Consider the following 25474-nt stretch of genomic DNA (forward strand, 5'->3'; position numbering starts at 1 on the left):
AATATACAATTTTTGAATTTGCAAAAACAACCTGGGTAAAGTGTAGGAGAAATACACATACGTGGAGTTTCCATGGACAAATGAACTTGTGTTCTTGTATTAAAAACTGTTGTTATTTGTCAGCTCATTTTGTTGGAACATTTCAAACAGCATGTACAGGTCGACAGAAGCATATATTTGCATCAACTGAAAATATATCATCAACCCATTGTATTTATATCTTCATATTTACAAAATCATCTATATAAAATTGGGTCCATATGGGTATTGTGTCATTGGTATTACATTGCAATGATGTTACAATCTGTAGCTGTACAAACATATCTTAAGCAATCTATTTCCATGATTACATGTTACCATCTGAACTGAACTCTTTCTGCAACAGTCAGTTGACATTAAGGAATAGTCGGATTTCTTCACGCAGTTATTTCGCAATGTTGTCCTGCTTTCCACAATTTGCACTGTCCATACTTTGTCAGTCATTATAGTAGTGTGCATACGGGTCGGATGCCTTTAAAAGTAATGTACAATAAACTATCTTGATCTTGATCAAAAGTCAGTTGATTCTGCAGAGCAAGTTTGGTTGATTATCTTACGATATTTCAATCGAGTCTGATGGATTAACCTTCTCTTTGAAATCTTTGAATGGCAGTTAGAAATGATATATATGCAGGTGGAATTTGTAGATGTCAACTTCTGTAATATAAAGATGATCTTACTCCTTCAGGTCTAGCATCGGAAGAAGTAAAATATACAGAAGGTTCTTTCTAGTCTTTATTCATGTGAATGTAGGCCATCGGCCCATGGTACAACGTTATACATTGGCAGCCTTCAAGCTGTAGCGACGACGATTGTTAGCATAGAAGATAAACAAGACAAGATTTCTTAAAACCAGAGGAGCAGCATTACTCATAAGTCGATTAAATTTACACAAGCTTGGATGGGTGAAAACATCGACAGGGATAAAACGTTTACGTAGATCATCATAAGCAGTAGAAATCAATAAGAAGTGGTACCCATTTTCTACATAGTTACAGGAACACATTTCACACAATCTTGAGCTTTTTGGTTTCTTTATATATCTACCAGTTTCTATATTCAGTTGGTGTGAACTACACCTGAACCTAAGTAAGAATGTACTCATAAACATCATGTTCCTTGTATAAGAGAAGTAGACATCCAAAAATGTCGCCTTTCACCTTCAAGGTTTTACTGCATTTAAACTTACTTTTCTTGTCATTCTGCATTGCTTTCTTCTTAGTGCTAGTGTTATAACTCTCTTTATATATATATATGACGATTAGTTACAACACTTTATCATAAAGCATTACCACAAGTTTCCACCTGAAGGATCTTGAGAGGTATCAAACTTCATATCTGTATATGCCTACCAGTTTGATGTAAATGCGCAACAGATTAAGTTAGTAGAAAAAAAGTGTGATATTAGTATTGAGGCATTCCGGAAAAGGGCTGTTCTTCTCGGAAACAACTGCATAGAATGTTCTTATACGTTCTTAGTGTAGAAGTGTATCACCATTATCATGATAATTCAGTCAAAGATATTCACATCAAAAGCAATCTTTTCTTCATGAACGTACTGCGAACTGAAGAAATTGCAAAGGAATCGTATAAGGCGCAGGTTTTGAAACCCGTGATGAAAATGAAAATGTTTTGTAGCGCATGTTATTGTTATGGTTAAACTTATGAAATATGTTTGTAAGTTACTTGTTTAATTCGTATATGTTAATTCGTCGACAAAAGTGTATATGCCCCGTGTTACTATATACATTTCACACTATTGCTGGCTACCCCGCATGTATGAATCTTGTATATGTATATACATGATAACAGCAATGGAAACATGCCTAACAGCATTGATGTCTCAAAATTTCCCTATTGTTCTGATCACATTATTGAAACGTTGCAATGGATGCCGTATTGAAATTATCTAGCTTGTCCATCTATGAGGTAGTTGATATGTCAATATGTAATTTCATATTCGGTAACTACAGAGTGAGAGGAATAAACTGTCAAACAGTTTAGTTTGGTTACTTACACTATTACTGTGGAACCTTCTTCTGTTCTGTTGTTATTCCTGATAGCATAATTTCATTCATTACCCAGATTCAATCGCCTTTAAAATATAATGCTACAAACATTTCAGAAAGAAAATCATTTAAGCTACTGAGTCCTGTCACTGACGTTGTACAGGCCCGGGATTACAGGCCCGAGTATGTACATATTGTAACTTAAACAATATATGTACCATTTTACACTTATATGTCCACTGTTATAGAACATTCGAAAGCAATACATACCCAGCATAAATATTTAAATCGACCTTAAGTACATTTCGTCAACAATTTATCATCCTTCGGGCAGCCACAAAGTATCAAGATTTTTAAAATATTATATATCATACTTCAAATATGTCTTCAAGAGCAGAAACGAACTGAAATGAAATGTGAATCTTTAGTTAAAGTGATCCTACACTGTACTATATGCACGTCCTGGATATGGGCCTATGTATGCCTTTCATACAATACATATTTGATTTTTTTTCATCCGCATATCTCTCATTTTCGATCGAATTTAAGTCGGTGCCTTAAACCTGAGCAATGGGATCGGTGAAAAAGACATCTGTCCATTAAAGACCTTTACCCATAACCTACATGTTTGTCAGACAAAATAGTTTACACTAGAGAAAACTAGCTATATCCAGTACATACACGTCCTTCGTGTGTATATAAATACATATATTTATGTTATTGCAACTATCAACATTGCAGAACCATGTATCGTGCCGTGCTTCGACTCTGTAGGAAACGGGTATTGACAAAAGCAATCCAGGACTGGCATCAAGAATGCCGTGTGCTTGGGCTGTTCGTTGAATCCAGTTCAAAAAGGCTTGCAAGCAACGCAGGTATTGTACATTGATTTGTACCTATATACATTTCAGAAAAACCTTCATTTAAGCTACTGAGCCTTGTCATTGACGTTGTACAGGCACGGGGTTACACAATTGCAAAGTCTGAAAGAGTATGTACATGTTTTAACTTAAACAATATCTGCACCATTCCACACGTATATGTCCATCCTTATAGAACATTCGAAAGCAATAAATACCAAATAAATATGTCATTCACGATGTACCCGAATATAAAATACTGTCTAGCCACGATAGTTGCAGTTCTGATGTGGACTAAACAATGTTTTATTTAATATTTAAAATCTTCGTCACAGGATCCGTCCCCACATGCTTGCAAAAACTTGTTTCATGTGAATGCGCTGCAATAACTGACCTGCCACATGCGCTATCTGATCTTATCTTGACTCGACCAGTAAACACGACATCTGAAGGTTACATAGATGGGATATGTCTGACCACCCATTCGCAACATTAGCTCGCATCCTTTACGTACATCACTATTTATACACCTGGACTGACCAATAAGACTGATGATGGAGGTTAGGTGTTGTAATGTTTATAAAATTTGTTTTGTGGATTTGTTGTTTAACGTAGATATTTTATGACCGCGATCCGTCAATAATCGAGTCTTGGTCAGATAGCCCGGTGATTGACATCATGAGCATCGATCTACGCAGTTGATGCACGGTGATATGAGTCATCTAAATTTGTGAAGCATGGCCACCCGACTCCGCTAGTCGCCTCTGATGACAAGCATAGATGATCAATTCTATCACGGACCTTCCCGGCTCAAATTAAGTAAAAAGAAACTGAAAGAATAATAGAAAATGAACCGTTATTTCTGTTAAACCAACAACCACGACTACACAGAGGCTGTTTTCCCCTGATAATTTTATACACATGGTTATTGTTATCGTTTAAAACAAAACATTTCAGTGTTATTATCGCAGCTGCCCTAACCTTGCACGTGTGATATTTGTATGCTTGTTACTTCCATGTGTGTTGCTGATGTGGTCAAGGGTTGGTCCCTACCACGCATGTAGCTACAGTTTCATTGAAAGCTAACCATTATGAGATGAACAGGGCTCGAAGTGCCTTTCACTAAATGGAATAACTTGCAATTTGTCCTAAACACAAGGCTGTAACGTCTTGTGTGCTTTTACAAGAAGGACCTAAACATACAACAACCAGCTGTTTCGTTGAAAAAATATTTCCTCAAAGCTGGAGATTACAGAGGTGAAATGGTGAGGTGAAATTGGGTTTAACGTCGTGCTTGAGAATATTTCGCTCATATGACGACGTGCATGCGTGTGTATGTGTATGTCCGGCTGCTTGTACTAGCCCGGACTTAACTGGTTTTATAGTGCTAGCCAACTGAGATACCATGCCGCAGTGAAGCATGAATACCCCACTCAGTCACATTATACTGACTCCGAGCCGACCAGGCCTTGTTATACCCATTAATGCCGAGCGCCAGGCAGGGGCCAACAAGTACCATATTTTAACGTCTTTTGGTATGACGCGGTCGGGGATCGAACCCGCGACCTTCCGCTCTCCGGGCGGACGCTCTAACCACTACACCACGGAGGCGGTTCGGAGATTACAGAAGCGCATGAATGCTCGTATTACTTTTAAGTAAGTACAGTTTGCATACAAACATATTAACAATCATTAAAAGAGAAATTATTAAAAAGAACTACCTCAGTAAGTTATGCTGGTGCTGAGGCCCAGTATATGTATAGCATGTTCAGGGCGTCAAAATGACCGATACGATTAATTTGACAGTGAGATTTCCGACGTTGTCAATAATCCTGTGGCGAGTTTTAGTCATAATTGATCAGTTGACCAATCATCCAAAGGTGAGTATAAACATGTTTTGAATAAGCATTCATATTTTGCTGAGGAATGTTGTTGACTATAAGTACTAAGGTATAGAAGATAGCGTGGGGTGCCTGAATTCGTTTTGTTCAGTAGGATAGGTCGCAGAGAGGACATGCTATCCTGGACATGCAAGTCTAACACTGCCTTTCGCCCATATTCTTCCTATGAATTTAGTAGTAGTCCGACATTGCTTGCATCACGGCAACAAAACGGTATGAGCGTCAAACACCAGTTCTGAAGTCAGGCCTGAGGTGACGTATTGTCCAGACCTCGTAGCTTCTCACACCGTGAATCCCATGTTTATCATCATACGTCTGTCGTGAATGCCATGTTGATCATCATACGTCTGTCGTGAATGCCATGTTGATCATCATACGTCTGTCGTGAATCCCATGTTGATCATCATACGTCTGTCGTGAATCCAATGCTGCTCTGTACATGGCAATTTCATGCTCTGTTTGAGAATCTGATGTTAATCTAGACATGTCTGTTGGGACATGCCATGTTGATTCACAGATTCCAAAATGTTCTCATGTTGATCCATGTCTGTTGGGGATCTCATGCTGATCCAAGCACGCCCTGTGGGAACCTCATTTTGGTTCACTGACGTCTCTTAGGCATCTCATGTTGATCTATACACTAATCTCATGATGATGCATTGCCGTCTGTTCGGGTTATTATGTTTTCACACGTCCGTTGAGAACCTTATCTTGATCTGTACACGTCTATGAGAATCTCCTGTTGATCCTCACATGCTGGTTTGGAATTTCACTATGATCTACACGTTTACACGCTGCAATAATGTAACCATGTTTCAAGGACGTCCCCTACACAATATACTTTGTTGATTTAATTTTCATAAACATGTAGAATACGATATCTTTATATTGCAGTCTGAAAAAAATGTCTTTGATTTGACATACATATTAGGTTGATATTTGGACACATCAACAACCAAGTAAACGTGAAACACTTACACACCGGCACTGTCTGACAGAGTGACAGAGTGCATTCTCATCCTATCCTCTCCATCCAGTTTTTACTGAAGAAATTACAAGGATTGGTCAGTGAAAACTGTCAATCTCAGTAACAATAATATCCATTCTCCTGGACAGTTACAGTTCAGGTTTTAGAAATAGTCATCATGAAGGAGGTGGAAAGGAAAGATTACACAATTTAGTATTTCCTGTCCAATTGATTCCACCTGTACTGAATACGGATGAATACACAAATCTTATTTTTGACACCTAGGTGTTAAATGTTTCTTCTTTATTCATTCAGAGTAAAATGGTTATCATTTATCTATTCAGACACTCCTTACGACACCGGCAGGAAATGAATGGCCTAGAATATGTCATTCATGGATTCATCACTGTATGATGAATTAAAATAGGAAGCGAATTTCTCATTCACTTCAGTCGATCTGAAACATGAAAGACAATTTTACTGAATTGTGTCTGTCATGCCAGAACTCTGTGTAGATCCCACTCCTGTCTATGGGTACCAGAGAGCTACAAGATATTTCGTACCATGTAGAAACAGTGACACTATTCTATAAACTACATTAACGAGATATATAGTAAGTCAACGTAACAATACATATGCTAACACAAATGACCAAGGACAAGCTAGAGATCTTCTAGATTTGTTTGAAGTTGTATATATGGTAGAATATTATTTTCAATTCTATCTGGTTCATTGTAAACATGAGGCTATTTTTTTCTGTGGTGGTAAGGCTTGGAAATTAATTAATTTGAGAGGAAAGGGAATAAAATAAGGTGTGTCTTACATCTGAATATTTACTACAAGATATGAAACAGTGTTCTTCATCCTCAAGGACTGAGCATTGATCACAGAGACGGTCCTCCACAGGTGTAGGTGTATCCACCAGCACCATGTGTGTTTGTGAACACTGAAAGTAATACAACTATTTTAAATGTGTGATAAATATATGTGTTTAAGTTACGAAGTAAATCACCTATAAAATATACCTGCCCATGGGTTTCCTTAGTCATTGCTTTGGAATTTTCAGCAGCAGCAGCAACAGCAGCATCGCCATCAAATAGCAGCTATGAGAGTTTGGTCGAAAGACGGCTATTTCTGAAGACAGCGGTAAGACCATTAGCTTAATAAAAAAATAATAATAATAATAGTAATGTGTCCATTTATATAGCGCCAAACTCCACACTAGGTATGCTCATAGCGCTAACAATCAAGGCACAGCACATTATTACCCCGGATAACCCAAGCTGCCTGTTAGGCGCTAGAAGGTTATAGTCAGATGACTTTTTTCCACCGGGTACTCATTTTCCTGCTGGGTGAACAGAGACAATTTTGAACAAACTCTTGTGTCTCATGTGCTTCGTTGTGGGGCAGGACTCAATAAACATCAGCATTTCATAGTTTACAATTCATTATCCTTGTTTGATTAGAGTGTTTAGTTTGATTAGAGTGTTTATCCTTCTGCGTATTTTCAAAGAAAGGTACAACAAAAACAATAAAAAAAACATGACCGTAAACGTAACGGGTATTTGCAGAAGCGGAACATGGTGCATTGATACATATTGACCGTTTTGAAATGACGCAAATGATCGAGACATAAAGTCGTTGTGTATGTATTGAAGGGTATAAGTGATTTCACCAATCAAAACGAAAATAAGAAATGCGAAAACATACCAAATATGTCATCATATTGACAGTATGCAAGGTCAGCAGATGCGAAGGTCGTCGCTTTGACGACAATTGACGGTGGCAAAAATGTCGAAATCAAATGGGAGGACGGTAGTGTATCTAGGTAAGTCATTATTATCAAACCTTGGCTTAAATAAGACGGATATCAATAAAAACCGCTTAGGGTTGTGACAAACGAATTGTATTGAAGTATTATCCAATGCACATGCTACAGCATAAGTATAATATATATTGTTCTCATTAATTGGGATGTGTACCGTCCACTAGCATGTGAAGCATTTTACAAGTGAATGAGTGAGTGAGTTGGGTTTTACACCGCTTTTAGCAATATTCCAGCAATAAATCACGGGGACACCAGAAATGGGCTTCACATATTGTACCCATGTGGGGAAATCGAACCCGGGTCTTCGGTGCGACGAGCTAACACTTTAACCACAAGGCTACTCCACCGCCCCCATTTTACAAGTATAACTTTTACAGGTATATGGGGAACACCCTTTTCGTCTCTGTAATATAAAACCGAGGACACAGATACTGCCTAATGACGCATTGATATTCTACAAGTGAAATTATAATGTCAAACAGGCTGCAAATGACATGTGTTTATCTGGAGGGACGGTGCTCCAGATGTCGTTTTCCCACCACCTGTTATCAGTAATATATATATTCTTATCTCATCTTGGTAAGTCTGGCTGAAAGTAGGCAACTCGACCTAGAAACAGTGGTATCAAACCATACCACCAAACATTTTTTAAAGTATATTTCAAGTACGGCAAAGGTCACTCACTCACTCACCCACTCACCAATGAACAAACTGACAGTACGCCCTGTTTGAAATCATACATGTGTATACATCCCAACTCTGTCCAGCCTAGCAATGTATATGTTCATTTATCAGCAGTTCATGACACACTGGTATAAGAGAATAGTCAGTAATGCTTGATTATTTCTTTTTTCCACACCTGTGACCATATGTACAATGCTTTCTTTATGTAGATATCACAGCATGTGGCTGCGTCAAGCATGTCACTGTCCCTCCTGCCGTCTGTCCACCAACCAGCCTATTGTGAACTTCAAGGATGTCAATGTGGACGCCACCGTGTCCGATGCCCAACTGGACGGTATGCACAAACGTTTTCTCGTTAACAACATCTAATTTGTTCATTCATCCTTACATCTTTAATTGTACATTACAAGAATAATGATTTGAATGTAATGCTCTGGTCACAAGTTTCATTATATCTATACTCAAAGAAATTACTCAAGACGGGGAGGTCAAGAAGTTTTGAGACTTCACTACCTAAAGTTGTGAAACAGCTATGCCGCTAGTAGTATGGCATACATTGATCATTCATGAGATACCTGTGAAAGTTTCAACACCTCGCAACAAACAGTATTACTATTGTGTAAGACAATTTGCCAATGATGAACTCAAGACTACAGTATAAGCTTGGTTTAGGGACCAGTCAAAAGACTTCTCATTGATATCAGTATCTCTTCCAGTTTCCTCGCACGTTGAAAAGGCGAAGATCCCTAAACGTATTATCAGTGATAGTTCATGGATGAACTGGGATGGAGGAATCACAATTCCCGGAGAACAAATAACAATAGGCATCGATCGATAATTTGTTAATTGTGAAATTTTAAAATTGTATATATATCGAGAGTTTGAATAGTACGAGTATATGTACTCCTGCACTTCTAATATATGAACATATGTGAATACTTGGTGGTACTGTTTGGTATTTGTACGGTTACGTTGACTCTCATGGTTAACTTCATAGGTGACAAGGTCCTTAAGGTAATCTGGAGTGATGACAAGGACCACACAGGAATATTCCCCGTACCTTTTCTCAAGCACTACAGCTACAGTGACAAGTCCTTGGCAGAAATAAAAAAACAACGAAAAATGGTTTTCAACACTGAGGTAAGGCATCAGTTTCGCCTTGTGATAATGCTTACACAGCGATACTTTCATTCACTTGAAGTTCACTTCAAAGAAGACATTCCGACTGTTAACGATATTTTCTAGCGTGTTCAATATATTCATTGACTTAATAATAATAATCTACTTCTATAGCGCCGAGTTCCAGCTAGGCTGCTCACAGGCGCTTGTGCAAATCAGTCTATTTCATTTCAAATAGATGTGTCTTTAAATGTTTTCGAAAAGTTGGTAGACTTGGGGCGGATTTTAGCGACATAGGGAGGTTGTTCCATAGCATGGGAGCTGCACATTCAAAGCAGCGGTCCCCGTATTTGGTCCTGGATGGTCTGGTGATAAGCAGATCTTTATCTTGTGATCTAAGAGTTCTTGTTGGTCTATGGTTGTTTAGAAGAGATGACAAGTAAGATGGAGCAGTGTTGGTCTTCAGGCACTTGTAGATAATGGTAAGCACCTTGAATTTTATGCGTCTGGCAACGGGTAGCCAATGCAGTTCTCTTAACCTGGGGGTGATGTGGTCTCTTCGAGGACAACGAGTTATTATCCTGGCGGCTGTGTTTTGTATAACCTGGAGTCGATGAACCAGGGAAGCTGCTATCCCAAACAAAAGTGAATTGGCATAGTCAAGGCGAGATATGACTGTTGCTTGAGTGAGAGTTTTGGCGGTTTCATCTGAAAGACTTGTGCCACATACGTACTTATATGTAATATAGTTTTGAAATAATTAGATCTTTTTGTGATACTTTCAATATTACTAAGAAGGTCGCAGAATGCTTCAAGCCACCATGATCATATGGCTATCCATAACAACATGGTTATCCATTCTTTGGACACCTGGTGTTTCTGCCAATCTTACTATTGTACGTGAATAAAGGATTTAGAACGTATTGAGCCATTTTGTTTGCTTCAGAGTACTGACTACTTGATTACTCTAACAAATGATCTATTTTCCTTTAAAAGGCTCGGATTCCAGAGGTGGCCTACAGTGACGTTATGGGCAGCGATGCTGGCCTATTCACGTAAGCAGTATTTTAATATTTAACTGCCAAATATTGTAATCCGTTTCACGGAAGGGATCGGTTGATTGCAGTACACCAATACACTTTTAAGCATGGAGTATGTCTGATGATGTTTCATTTGTATTACCAGATGGCTGGACAAGCTCGATAAGTATGGAATATGTCTGATGAAAAACGTACCGACTCAAGACATGACAGTTAAGAAGGTGAGCAGTTGTAAACCCAACTGAAAACCATAAACATGTCACTGAATCTCTGATTAATACGTTACCATACTAGCCATTCTTGAGAACCCAGCATATCTCCATTCTAATGAATACCCTTAATGTGCTCTGGACAAAATAATTACAATAGCTTATTTCTAGTCTTTGACATATGAAAAGCATTGAAACAAGATCAGGAATTAGATTAAGATGGCGATGCCAGTTCTGGAGCGAAGCTTGATGGCGCGTCACTCTTTAAGCATCATGATGAATATCATAATGTTATATACTAATTAAAAGTTAGACATAATTTTATATCCCAAAACAGTTTTCACCGATTAAAAATTGTCATGTTGTTATTGAATTGTGTTACACCAGGTGGTAGAGAAAATTGCTCCAATCCAATCAACTGTGTACGGGAAGGTAGGTGATGCATTTATGTTGTTTGTGAAGTTCTAACGATCCGTATACTGCACTCATGTCCTGATAATGGGTAGAGTCAGAATATGTTTTCCCCTGACACAATGCCAGATACAGGCGTTTTCAAATACACTGTCTAATCCCTCTTGATGGATTGGTTTTGTATTATGAATGCATGTCGATACATTATGTAGTGGTTGGGTTACAGCTTGAACAACAGAAATATGTTGTCACTCCTTCAACAAAGTTTTCATTAGCATTATGAAAACTGCCCATTCTCTTAAATCCGATGACGGTTATTATAATTTGTCCTTATATTTTGAATATTTTAAACTTTTTTCACAGCTATTTGAAGTGAGGGACACACCACAACCTATCAATTTCGCCTACTCGACGGTGAGACTGGAGCTACACATGGACCAGCCAATGTACGAGTCTCCACCAGGACTGCAGTTCCTACACTGTATGAGGTTAGCATAGCTTGTTTATTCAACTTTATTCCCCTATATTTAACATTTAGAGGACAGTACTGAGTGACTCTCACATTCAAGGTTAGGTTATATCTTTCATATACAATATTATCACTTTTATCAGATTCGACAAAGAAGTGACGGGAGGAAGCAACTTCTTCGTGGACGTGTTCCACGTGGCTAACGTGCTCAGACAGGAATACCCAAAGGAGTTCCAGGACCTCACACGGATACCTGTCAACTGGGAAACTGTCCACTATGATAGGTGACTATATAGCCATGACTGAAGCGTAGGGAGAGGGATGTTTATTACATAGTGTCCTTCTAGAAAATCCAGCATGTCAAGAGAATGCGACTTGTCAAAAACTGTTCATTCATTTTTTTCAAGTATCAATGGATCATATCAAATCCTGAATGTCAAATCGCTATCCCCAAAGCTGTAGAGAAAATAGGTGCTTGCTCACTTGAACTTAATGTGGAGTTGTATAACTGTCTGTGCAAGACAACTCTCTTGTTCTTGTATTTGACATACAGACATGACACACACGCACGCACGCACGTGCACGCACGTGCACGCACGCACGCACGCATGTAAGCATGTAAAGGCAGAGTTGGTATGATCAGTAATTCTGTTTGGATATGACGTCTCGTAGAAATAAACATACCATGTACACAAATGAAAGTGGAGTTTTGTGTGGTTTCAGAGACGTTCCTGTTCACATGTCGTACCAAAGACCACACATTAGCCTCAACAGTGACGGAGAGGTAATAAAGATATTAGTTCATGTGTTTGAGATAAGTGTGCATGTGGTGTGATGTATTGTCGACGGGCAACGAAATACCAACTCTGTCTTGTATATTGGTTTTCTATTTCAGATTGTTGGCGTTTCATGGCACCCAGGTCTGGTTGGGCCACTCCTAACAAACGAGGTACTTTACAGGTCAAATATCTCCCTTTGAACAAACTATCAATACAGAGTAATCCTCCTCATCACAGCTGATGATAACTCAATTGATCTTAATGACTTTGGCAATCATGTATGTGTACCTAAGGCAGTCAGATCCAAATATGCAATATATCTAAGATTATCATGTGCCAAATGTTGCATCTAAGCAGGCAATTGAATAAGTTGCTGTCACAACGGAAGTTAAGGCTGACTCGTTCCACGAATACAGGTTTTATCACAGGTACTTTACAGCGATTCCTGGTTAAAGGTCCTTGATTGTAGCCTATAGTTATCCATTTCGGGTCTTTGTTATTTTTTGTTTTCTTTTTCGTTTCTCTTTTTGTGTTGATTAGTACTCAGTTGGCTGAGTCCCTACCACCGATCTGTTTCATTGTTACAGGAGGACGTGGAACCATATTACAGAGCTTACAAAGTTATGGCAACTTTGGTGAACACTTTCCCGTTAAAGGTAAACATATACACATCGAGTGCTTCATTACGTGATGTTTTGTAAGGCGTTTAAGCAGATCAGTCGCAGTGTTGACTAACTAAATGCAGATTTATTTTTCCATTTCAGGAAAATATTTATTGCATAGAACTCTTTCCCCATTTTGTATGTTGTGTATTTGCCCCTCAGTACCACCTCCGTATGCATGAAGGGGACATGATCTCATTTAACAACAGACGTGTCCTCCACGGCCGGGAGGGTTTCAATACCAATGAAGGCATCAGACATTTCCAGGTAAATTATGGTTCCTAAATAATGTACGGAGGGTTGTAATTACCGTATTATCTTAACTTGACTTTGTTCATGAGACTGTCATTAAATCGGCTGACTTTGGGTTGTAAAGATGGCTCCCCAATCCGATCGCATAGACATACTTTTGGGGATCATTTCTATAGTTTGCATCGCCATGACTTCAGATAAAACTGACAGTCTACCAAACCACGAGGACGATCTAACATATTCCATTGAGTTGAAGCTGTATATAATGTTAAACATATTTTGAAAGATTTTTGAAAGCAGTGTTTATTCCCACAGTCGGGTGTAGTGTAAGAAAAGGGTTGGATTAAGCGCAGCTTTGAACAGATGTTAATCTCCTATCTTTGAGTTTCGTGTTCAGCTTCAATGGAGTTGTTGGTCTCAAGCAACACTACATACTTTCAGACACTAATCGTTAGTGTTTGAGTACATACGCGGATTTTCTTATCAACAATAACTGACTGTTACAGGGATGTAACCTCCAGATTGACGAGTTCAAGAGCCAAGTGCAGGTGTTCTCGAACAGGTTTGGTGATGGCAAGCTGGCAACTAGAGCGGGCAACCTGGACTTGCAGTAGTTCATATCAAGTTACCAAACCCAATATAAGGTGCTTGAAACGTGATGACCGACCCACATGTACGATACCCATAAGGGTTGAGTTACATATGGTGATCTGACATATTCCATGACCCACATCTGGCATATGTATTAATTCAGTTTCCAGATCATTTACGGTACATCAACCAATAAAGGAAAAGCGATATGTAAATACTAGTATGTGCCAGACCGTGGAGCCAGTGTGTGTTTATCGTGCAACATGTCCTGCCTTTGATAAACCAGCTTTGTAAATAAATCCTGAAGGAATGAAGCAAAGAGATTTCGTTTGTTTTGTCATCAAATAAAACGTCCTTGTACTGAAACTTGTAAACATTTGGCTGAGGAATACTAGTATGCCTTGTATAATTTGAACACGGAGTTAACGTCAATTTTATTATGCACCAGAAGCATGATGGCGGGAAAAGGAGAGAATGGAGAGCGGTGGATATCAAAGATACCATTTCAAATTGTAAACTGTGACGACACAAGATATCAGTTGGAAAGTATGTTGACACGGGCATCGTCTGGATAATCAGTTGGCACGTGTTCCATTTGGATAGTCTGTTGGCACGTGTTCCATTTCGATAGCATGTTGCCACGACATCATCTTGATAGTCTGTAGGGACGTGATCCATTTCGATAGCATGTTGACACGACATCGTCTGGATAGTCTGTTGGGACGTGATCCATTTCGATAGCATGTTGACACGACATCGTCTGGATAGTCTGTTCGGGCGTGATCCATTTCGATAGCATGTTGACACGACATCGTCTGGATAGTCTGTTGGGGCGTGATCCATTTCGATAGCATGTTGACACGACATCGTCTGGATAGTCTGTTGGGGCGTGATCCATTTCGATAGCATGTTGACACGACATCGTCTGGACAGTCTGTTGGCACGGGTATCATATGAATAGCCTGTTGGCACGGGCATTATTTGAGTAATTTCTTTGCACGTGTTCCATTTGGATACTCTATTGGCACGTGTATCATCAGGACAGTCTGTTGGTAGAGGCAGCATTTGAAGAGTTTGTTGGCACCGATACCGTTTGAATAGTTCGAATCTACAATTTGGATAGTCCCTTGTCATAGAATATCATTTGGATAATCTGTTGACATGATAATCATTTGAGGGCGGTGGGGTAGCCTAGTGGTTAAAGCGTCCGCTCGTCACGCCGAAGACCCGGGTTCGATTCCCCACATGGGCACAATGTGTGAAGCCCATTTCTGGTGTCCCCCCGCCGTGATATTGCTGGAATATTGCTTAAAGCGGCGTAAAACCATAATCACTCACCAACTCACTGATAATCATTTGAATAGTGTATAGACGCAGGTTATCATTTGGACTGTTTGTCATCATGGGAAACATGTTGACAGCATCATATAATTGTACAGTTTGGATTGTCTGTAGACAATGTGTATCAATTCAGGTTATCAGTTTTGACTGGTACCACCTGGAGAATTGTGGCAGTTTGGATTGTCTGTAGACAATGTGTATCAATTCAAGAGTAGATTGATACTGGCTGGCAGTTGCAGTTAGTCTCCTGACACAGGGTACCACCTGGAGAATCTGCTGGCAGTTTGGATTGTCTGTAGACAATGTGTATCAATTCAAGGGTAGATTGATACTAGCTGGCAGTTGCAGTTAGTCTCCTGACACAGGGTACCACCTGGAGAATCTGCTGAAATGGGAATGATTTTGTGTTGACAGTATGTTGACAAAGGAGCGTATCGCATTGCGTGTGAATGTGTACGAGGACAGGGAGGGGGCCACAGTTATGACAATTCTCAGTTACCTCCTTGAGTAACTTAAGAATCTGGATAGATGGATAGTTTCGATATTTTATGGACATGGCATTCAGCACAGCATTTCTAAGCTCTTGTAAGTTGGTCAGAGGTTGATCACGACGGTTTACTTGTCTACCGATCTCATCCCATACATGCTCTATCGGGTTGAGATCAGGACTCTGACTTGGCCAAGGAAGGGACTCAATTCTGTGCTCTTGTTTGGCTCCTGAACAACAGTAGCACGATGTGGGCGAGCATGGTCATCTTGGTAAATAAATGCTGTGACAGGATTGGCGTGAAGGAAAGGAATAACGGTGTTGTCAATAATCTGATTGCGATACTTTACCCTTGTCATCGTTCCTTGGACAACCTCGATGTCCACTTTCTAGTCATAAGTGGGTCCAGCTCATACCATTATGGAGCCGCCGCCTCCAGCGACAGTAGGAAGAACACGCTTTGAGTTCAGCTCATCCTAGGCTTCCCGTCTGACACGTAAACGACCGTCAGCGACGTACAAATTGTAGCGTGACTCATCCGTCCAAATTACTCGTCGCCAACTTCGATTGTTCAAGTTTTGACGTTGTCTAGCCCTGAGTAATCGGTCTTGCATATGCCTAGGTGTCAAACGTGGGCGTTTGAGTGGTCGTCGAGCCTTTAATCCAGCTGCCACAAGGCGTTTAATTCACTAACTCACGTGATACGTTGACGCCTGTTGCTTGTGTCCACTCTTGGCGTAACTGGTTAGCTGAATGAAAAGGATTATCATTTGAACCAAACGACGATCGTCACGTGCACTGGTCTTCCAATGTTGACCATGACGAGGTCTGTCCTTCACATCACCTGTCACTCTGTGTTTGGGTAAACGTCTGCTGACCACTGACCTACGAACGTTAATGTGTTCTGAAATTCGTCTTAGGGACATGCCTGCTTCCCTCATGCCTATCATCTGCCATCGTGAAGCATCCGAGATCATGTTCCGTGCCATGTTTGCATAGTAATGACGTGTACAAGATCAGTCATCAAACGTGTATTGTGCAAGTCGCGAGTGCCTTCGCGGATTTCACTATCCATGTGCAGCATGATATCTGGTCTCATTCTGTTGGGTGTGTTTGAGTGAAGTGTTCATGTATCATTTCATGCGCAAACACATTAGGTTCAAATGTAATTACCTAAGAAGAAATCAACATGTACATACGGGGTTGCTTAACTTTTTACCATCAGTATATGTCAAACCATTCAGGAAACATGAAGAGAGAAACAGGCTACAAACAAACTGCAGATATACGAGGCTTCAAAATAATAGTTTTTATTGAAACTTAATACTCTTGAGTAATACTCAACAACTTTCATGACTCAAAGAACATACAGCTCTTGACACCAACAGCTAGACATTGTTTAAGTTGTAAATATCATATATACACATACATAAAATGGTCTTACACAAAATGGTACACTAGCAAAAAACCAAAACAGTTACCAATGTCAGTTGATAAGAGATTGTACTTATAGTGCTGTATCATCAATGGAATGTCAGTGCACTTGTTGGAAAACTGATAGGTAACTTTTCACAGTCCTTTATCACAGTCTAATATCAACTGATTAACACATATAGCTGGAATATTGCTGAGTGCGGCGTAAAACTAAACTCAATCACTCATTTAGATCAACATAACATAGATCATCAGGTCAGTATTAACACAGATGGGTTACCTCAGGTCAGTATTAACACAGATGGGTTACCTCAGGTCAATATTAACGTACATGGGTTACCTCAGGTCAATATTAACGTAGATGGGTTACCTCAGGTCAATATTAACACAGATGGGTTACCTCACCAGCTGGGTTAACTCAGATCAATATTAACATAGATGGTTTGCATCAGGTCAATATTAACATAGATGGGTTACCTCAGGTCAATATTAACATAGATTGGTTACCTCACCAGATGGGTTACCTCAGATTAATTTAACATAGATTGGTTACCTCAGATCAATATTAACATACATGGGTTACCTCAGGTCAATATGAACACAGATGGGTTACCTCACCAGCTGGGTTAACTCAGATCAATATTAACATAGATGGTTTGCATCAGGTCAATATTAACATACATGGGTTACCTCAGGTCAATATTAACATACATGGGTTACCTCAGGTCAATATTAACATAGATGGGTTACCTCAGATCAATATAGGTTACCTCAGATTAATATTAACATAGATTGGTTACCTCAGGTCAATATTAACATAGATGGGTTACCTCAGATCAATATTAACATAGATGGGTTACCTCAGATCAATATTAACATAGATTGGTTACCTCAGGTCAATATTAACATAGATGGGTTACCTCAGGTCAATATTAACATAGATTGGTTACCTCAGATCAAATAACATTGGGTTACCTCAGGTCAATATTAATATAGATGGGTTACCTCAGGTCAATATTAACACAGATGGGTTACCTCAGGTCAATATTAACATAGATGGGTTACCTCAGATCAACATTAACATAGATTGGTTACCTCAGATCAATATTAACATAGATGGGTTACCTCAGATCAATATTAATATAGATTGGTTACCTCAGATCAATATTAACATAGATGGGTTACCTCAGATCAATATTAACATAGATTGGTTACCTCAGGTCAATATTAACATAGATGGGTTACCTCAGATCACAGTAACATAGAAGGGTTACCTCAGATCACAGTAACATAGATGGGTTACCTCAGATCACAGTTACATAGATGGGTTACCTCAGATCACAGTAACATAGATGGGTTACCTCCGATAAAAAGTCAGATCAATGGTCACTGATCTAGTTCTATGAAATTTTACATCAAATCAGATTTGATTGTGTCCACACACTCTTCATTTTCGGCCTTTCATAACATTACCATTGACATATGTAAGACAAGGAATATGCAAATATATAATTTAAACAGGTAAAACTCATTATGACTAGTCAGTAAGCTGGTGCTTATACTAGAGAAGTAATACTGTGTCCTATGTGCATAGAGAATCCTCAATAATCTGAACTTCTTAATTCTGAAACACTGTTGGAGATGATGACAGCAACATATTGCTGGAATATTGCTAAAAGCGGCATAAAACTAAACTCATTCATTCGCTCTGGTATTTACCACATGGTGAAAGCTATTAACACTAGTATTGAGTTGACAAACGCAGAAAGGATCAGCTGGAAGCAGGGTGAAATCTTATAATATATGCTTCTGGCAGGAGATGAACCATGCCCTGTCAACCTGTGTGTGTACAACTGAGCCAAATATCTTTTCAAAACTACTAGGTCAAACCATCATTTCAAAGACAAAACTGAATGACAGAAATTTGTTGGCAACAATTGTTTATGTGAAGTCAGAAAAGATATTGCTACCAACTATACTTATATATAAAGACTCATTAAAAATAATGAGTGAGTGAGTGAGTGAGTTTGGTATTACGCCTCTTTTAGCAATATTCCAGCAATATGATGGCGGGGGACACCAGAAATGGGCTTCACACATTGTACCCATGTGGGGATAAAAATAATGAAATATCCTCACACAAACCAGCCATCAACTGTGACCAAGGAACACACTTGACTAGCGCTTGGGACTTACTGATTTAAGTCTCTGTGCCACTGTCCATCCAGCTGGCTTCCGTGTCTTCACCAATCAGTGCTATTACCCGCTTGCCCTTGCCTTGTCCATCACCAACCAGTATTGTTTACATTCACAGCACATTCACATATGGGCTGCATGTGGAGCATGCATATGTGTGTGTACAGTCACATTAAGACGCAAGGATAACTAAACACTATTACGACACAAACAGCAAACTGCACCAGCATATTGCACACCCTTCTCAACTGACTAAGTACCCATGAAGATCCAGGTAAGAATTGGTCTTCAGTAACCCATGTTTGTTGTAAGAGGGTCGGGTGGTCAGGCTCGCTGACTTGGCTGCATAGATCGATGCTCATGATGTTGATCACTGAATTGTCTGGTCCAAGCTCGATTATTTACAGACCGCCGCCATACAGCTGGAATATTGCTGAGTGCTGCATTCAACAACAAACAAACCAACTCTACTGACTAAGAGAGAAAATATTGAGTTGCAGCAAGACATTCCAAGACAAGGAGGAAAAGCAAAATCCAGCAAGACTTTTAAAGAAATCAGGCAAGGAAATTATGTTCAGTGTTACAACTGCATTTACCTAAAGCTGTATGTTGATCAGGCCACAATAAATTATCATATTTTCATTTATATTTAAAGGAAAAACTTTTATATTCTCTGTTGCACATTATTATTCAGGGCAATAGAGGTAGTTGTGACAGATTCTAAAGATTTTGGTCACCATGTCTTTCACTTAATCTCTGACAAGGAATTATTCAGTTTTTTTATATTGGCAAAAAGTAGGAGAAATGTAACCAACAAATATTTCAAAAACATAAACTTATTGCTCAAAGCACCTTTATTGTTAGTGTATCTGTTTGTCTACATATAAAGTGAAGACAGAAGCAGGAATACAGAGCATTATTTTGCAGTTGCATCTAAATGGGGAACAAGGACATTCTGTGAAAAGAGCAATTTGAAGGGAGGTGAGTAGGGATAGAACTAAATTATTATGACCTCATTAGACAAATTTAATTTGGTACATTAAGAAAGTGGCAGTGGTGTTAAGAATGTTAGAAAGAGAAGAATATAGCTGCCTTTACAAATTGAGAACAGCAAACATTCTACAAAACAGTAGGAAAACACTCCAGTATAGATTATTGGAAGGAGTATTCCTTCAGAAGAGGACACTGGTTTCCATAAACTACAGCAGTGTCCCCAAAACACAATGTATAAAATACTGCTTTTAATGGAAACATCTTTGTATATTGCATCAATTTAAAATGCCCCAGGAGCAGCATGATGGAAGTTACATAATAAACACTCCATTTGGTAGCCTTACAGGTTATCACAATACTGAGTCACTATGTTCCTCCGTTTACGCTTAAACAACGTCATTTAACCATATCCCTAACATCGTATACCAGCCATAACATGAACAATTGTCTTTACAATACAGTAAACTATGTTTATTATGAACATGATCACACATGAACTGTTGGATATAACAAACTGTTTATTGGGCCTGTCCACTTGCTGTATATTGTAGCCAAAATACATGTAACAAACTACAGGTACAACAAAGTAGAATTAGAGGTTCCTCTGAGTTCCTTATAACCATAGACCAGCTAACACAGAATGTTTTCACAAGGTTGTGGGAAGGTTGTAGATTGGTAACGTCATTTTATAACAACGTTGCAAATTTTCTTTGAGGAAAGGTTATGCTTTGGGCTCCTCACAACGTTATAACAACATTTCTTATAACTTGGTGTCACAATAGCTTTCTGTAAAACTTTTCACTTTGAGATTCTTTCTTCACTATTCAGCTACAGTGTCAGAAAATACACGACCAAACCAAAATGCAAATTGACGAATAAACATTGAAGTGAATTTCTGCTTTGTTTCTTAAGTACTGTTCACTACTGGGAAAACTATTAACTATTTACGTTAAATAGAACGTTAGACAACGTAAAATATATTACTATCAAATAACTTTAATCTTGTGGCGACGTAAAAATGACGTATCATGTCAGGCCACAACGTTGTGACAATGTAAATGGGAGTCCACAGAATAATGTTGCAACAACAAAAGCATAACGTTATGACAACGTGAACTCGTTAGTTGTGAGTTTAATACTTCCATATTAACCAAAACATATACAGGTTTTAGGTTCATAATGACTCAAAGATAACATGTACATTGACGGATAAATACATTAGACTTATCTGAGTTAAAAGTGAGTCATGGACTAGAGGAACAATCCTGAACAGATGTCTGTCTGTTATTGCTAAATACATTGGACAATGGTGTAAACAATGGGTAAACGACACTGTCTGTAGGTCAAGTCTCGTGACCATGGTAACAATCACATATTTTAACCATATACATTGTAAAATGTTAGTAGAGGTGACTAGACTAGTCTGTAATATAAAGATAGCATCTGATACCTTTCATTGTTGTCCATAAAGATGCCTGAAATAAAACAACATTGTTATATATCCACGCCCACACATGTTGTAAAAATAATACAATAGAACAATGTCATAGTACAATATAAAATAATAATAACTAACACTTATAATAAAACAATACAAATAATACAACTATATTATCTTTTCAGATAAACTTTGGTAAGCATTGGCCTTTTCTTTCACATTCAAATCATGTTTATGTTTAATCATCAAACATAAGCACCCTCTGAAACATCTTTGTGATCCGTTCTCCAAGTGTTAGATCCTCATCCCCATCTAGTAGACAGTAGGCTGTGAAGAAGGCTGATGCCACGCCCACTACTGCCATCCCAACACACAGATTCTTTATCACCTGAAGTAAACAATTTCATCACAAATTATTACACTGACACATTGTATCAGATTGTCAGTTTGAAACAGATTTATAAGGATGCTATTCTCATCTTACAAATGAGTGAGTTATTTATGTACAATGATGAAGTCTGGCTTTTGACAGTTAATCATGAGTGTGTGAGGGAGTGTAGTATTAGCACTCAGCAATATTCCAGCTGTACCGCGGTGGTCTGTAAGCAATATTCCAGCTGATATGGATGTGGTCTGTAAATAATCAGTGATCAACAGCATGAGAGCATCGATCTCAATCATGACTAACAAATAAAGTTGTATTGGGATACCAATTGAACAAGGTTTGACAACTGACAGTCAGCAGGAGGTCAAGCCTGACCACCATTAGTCACATATTTTATTCATCTATCAGTGACAAAGCATGAGTTACAATTGGGATACCCTGAGATGTGTCAACTCAGTCAGCGAGCCTGACCACCAACCAATTCTAACCCGAATCTTTACCCGAATCTTTACGGGTCAATCATGACTAACAAATAAAGTTGTACTTGCAGTTGAGCAACCCATCACAATTGTTAACAACAACAAGGTTTGACAATGCTGACATTATCTATTTCTTTTGACAAGCAGGAGGTCAAACTAATGTGATATTCAGAATCTGGATATTAAGAATTAACACATATTTTATGACAAAGAAACATTTTTGCTGTTTGTGTTTTTTAAGGTTTTGAAATTTTGGAACCTACTAATCAATGAAACTTGTTTGGCCCTGGCTAAAGAATGGTCAGTTATGGAAACAATGTTCACTTTTTATTAAAAAGCAAGCATGAAATATTGTCCCAGTGGTTTTCATATTGACAGAGAAAAAATCTCATGCTCACTGATGTCAGTCCAACATATACATTTATTGAATTTTTAGGATCAGCTGAGAGATTGCCCTGTTTTTTTCAAGCAAGAGAGCATTCCTGGAACAAGTTCATTCATATTGGGCACTGGCAGCTGTGATATACCTGATGCAGGATGTTATCAATATTCTCCAACATATCTCAAAACACTTACTTGATCTTGCCACTTGCTCCGGTTGATACATTCATGATACCTTGTCCGTGTGAAAGAAACCTGAAATGACATCACTGGCACATAAAGTCAACTACAGTCTCTCAACATCCTCTATTTTACAACACATCTCTGACTGGTGTCACAATGTAACCAAGGACATAGGAACATAGACTATTGACTAGATAAACTGGAGCCTCCCACGTCATCTGATTACTTCCATCCTCCAATTGAACACTGACAACCTACTAAGTCACATCAGCGTGGTGATCCAGCAAGTTTAAGGTTGTGGGATCCAGCCTAGGTAAAAACCTTGGAGTCAACTTTGTGTGCAGTCTCTTTCAGTGTTGTCACAACCCCTAGTGTACAGTACACAACCCTGTGCACTTAAAAGAACCCGCGAATCCATTGGTATATGACCAGATGGTGGCCACATGAATACGTGCAAACACCTAGTTGCGGGTACAGCAATGTGCAGTAAACTTGGAAAAAGTACTGTGACTATGTGTCCCAGTCCACACAGCTGTGAATGGGTACCTCGTAAGGATGGGGAAAAGCCACATTAACTCGGTGCGCCTAGTGGCTGCAAGAGTTTTATGCTAAGGGAGTTGGGATTGAAAATACGATGTGCCGTTGAGATTGACATCCATTGATCGATGGAAAAAGAAAGCGCTTTGAGCATGCATGTAGATGGGATGGACTAATGCGCTATATACATACCCATATAATAATCATTCTGACTCCAACCTGAAAACTCTTTGTACATTACTGGGCAGGGTAACAGCTTGTTTAATGACATTCATGAACCGATTCTAAATGAACACTAAAATGCAACGCATTTATTAAATATTAAACCATATACATAATCATGTCTGTGACTGTGTAAAATGGCAGTGATCCACACAATCATGTCTGTGACTGTGTAAAATGGCGGTGATCCACACCATCTGCCATGCATCACATGCAGTCTACAGTACATCAGGTGCAACATACTGTATATAACATGCAGTCTACAGTGTATCGAATGCAGTGTGCAGTATGCATGTCTGAAAGTGTATGTTGCCAAAGGGCACCAGACTGGTGTTGTGTGACAGTGTTATATATTGTATAACAATGTTCAAAGATTGACAGTTAGGACCAGGGGTGTACTATATTTAGACTGGCATTAGACTTATAAAGAAAGATTTGGAAAGTGCTGCAAATAGCTTATTGCCTTAGTGCAGAGCCAAGTTAGATAAGGGGACTTAACTCTTGCTTCTCATCTCACATTACATCTCAAGCCACAAGAAGACCAACATTTTGTGTGATCACTCCTTACCCAGAATACTCTGTCTTGACGTAATTTTGGAAGTTCTATTACTGTTGCTGAGAAGGGAATATTATCATTGTTTATAGCTAAAACACATGGAATTATCATGAAACAGCCCTCCTATTATCAGAAATTTGCGGGCAGCTGCAAATGATATTAGACCGCCCAACCTTAACGACGGGCCACTATCAGTTCTGTTGTCAAGTGACGTCATAGCGGGTGCGTTGGCTTACGGTTCATTCGACTTTGGCTTTGGACTGGCAGAAATTCTGGACTGGCAGAAAGGCATTATCATTTGCAGAAGCCCTTGGGCTTTTTCAACTGCTCTCCTTTGTCGGGCAGTTAATGGAAGACCTAGGGCTTCTGCATATGATAATGCCCTCAAAATATCATTACCCTTATACTATTGCTATACTGTTGCTATTATGCTCTTGCATAATATTACCTTTTGATCTGTACTGCCACTCCATTCTATTTCATGCTGACATTGTGATTAGGGGTGAAACTGTATTGTACGTATTGCAGTACAAGACCCTCGGTTTGGTCCGTTTGGGTTCAGTATATATAAGATATGATTATAATGCAGAAAATTGACAAGAGCCAATCCTTACATTGTTTAATAACTTGAAAAAAACAACAACTTTAATCTTTGTTATTTTGAATGAACAAAACTGTCATTTTTTGACTAGATAGAAATGATAGAATGTTTGGAATGCATTACAGTATACCGAACCGAGGGCAAAATACTGTGGTTCTACTAATACTGCAGTATACTGATTCACCCTTAATTGTGATACCTTACCTGATTTGTCTCGACTTGTGAACTTAGTCAATTTTAGAATACAATTGTTTATTACATCACATGTTTTGTTGTGTGGTGGTTCGACATCTGGTTCTGATACGGACTGATCCCCAGTTAATGTTTTAGCTTCGTGTGAATCAACTTGTAACACTGGTCAGTAAGAGAATTGGCAATGCCTCATTACCATGAGATGTTGACTAGTGAGTGAGTGTTACTG

At 38.9% G+C, this 25474-nt stretch overlaps 2 protein-coding genes and 1 pseudogene across 5 annotated transcripts in view; 2 read left to right on the top strand and 1 right to left on the bottom strand.

Annotated features, from left to right (window-relative positions):
- The first annotated feature begins 2793 nt into the window (after positions 1-2793).
- On the top strand, positions 2794-14058 carry LOC124272870 (gamma-butyrobetaine dioxygenase-like). Its single transcript, XM_046708089.1, has 15 exons — positions 2794-2923; positions 6843-6922; positions 7510-7604; positions 8498-8622; positions 9286-9428; positions 10404-10462; positions 10593-10668; positions 11044-11088; positions 11431-11555; positions 11680-11820; positions 12260-12320; positions 12432-12485; positions 12903-12971; positions 13140-13236; positions 13728-14058. The coding sequence occupies exons 1-15, from the start codon at positions 2794-2796 to the stop codon at positions 13841-13843; spliced, it is 1416 nt and encodes a 471-aa protein (XP_046564045.1). The 3' UTR covers positions 13844-14058.
- On the top strand, positions 13376-13483 carry LOC124272922 (annotated as a pseudogene).
- Positions 14059-16942: 2884 nt separating the features above from the next.
- The window catches only part of LOC124272883 (kynurenine 3-monooxygenase-like), an 87236-nt gene continuing 78704 nt past the window's right edge, over positions 16943-25474 (bottom strand). Inside the window, exons 13-17 of one of the 4 annotated variants that reach the window (XM_046708104.1) lie at positions 23150-23209; positions 21969-22097; positions 18088-21746; positions 17883-18032; positions 16943-17832 (exon numbers count right to left, since the gene is read on the bottom strand). In XM_046708104.1, the coding sequence (XP_046564060.1) occupies positions 21690-21746; positions 21969-22097; positions 23150-23209 (246 nt within the window). In that variant the 3' untranslated portion in view covers positions 16943-17832; positions 17883-18032; positions 18088-21689. Of the gene's footprint in view, positions 18033-18087; positions 21747-21968; positions 22098-23149; positions 23210-25474 lie in introns of all 4 variants that reach the window. The other 3 variants (XM_046708106.1, XM_046708103.1, XM_046708105.1) reach the window with 3 other exon arrangements.

Source organism: Haliotis rubra, unplaced genomic scaffold (genome assembly GCF_003918875.1).
Source record: "Haliotis rubra isolate DU_JTF1 unplaced genomic scaffold, ASM391887v1 Scf174, whole genome shotgun sequence".
Taxonomy (NCBI): domain Eukaryota; kingdom Metazoa; phylum Mollusca; class Gastropoda; order Lepetellida; family Haliotidae; genus Haliotis; species Haliotis rubra.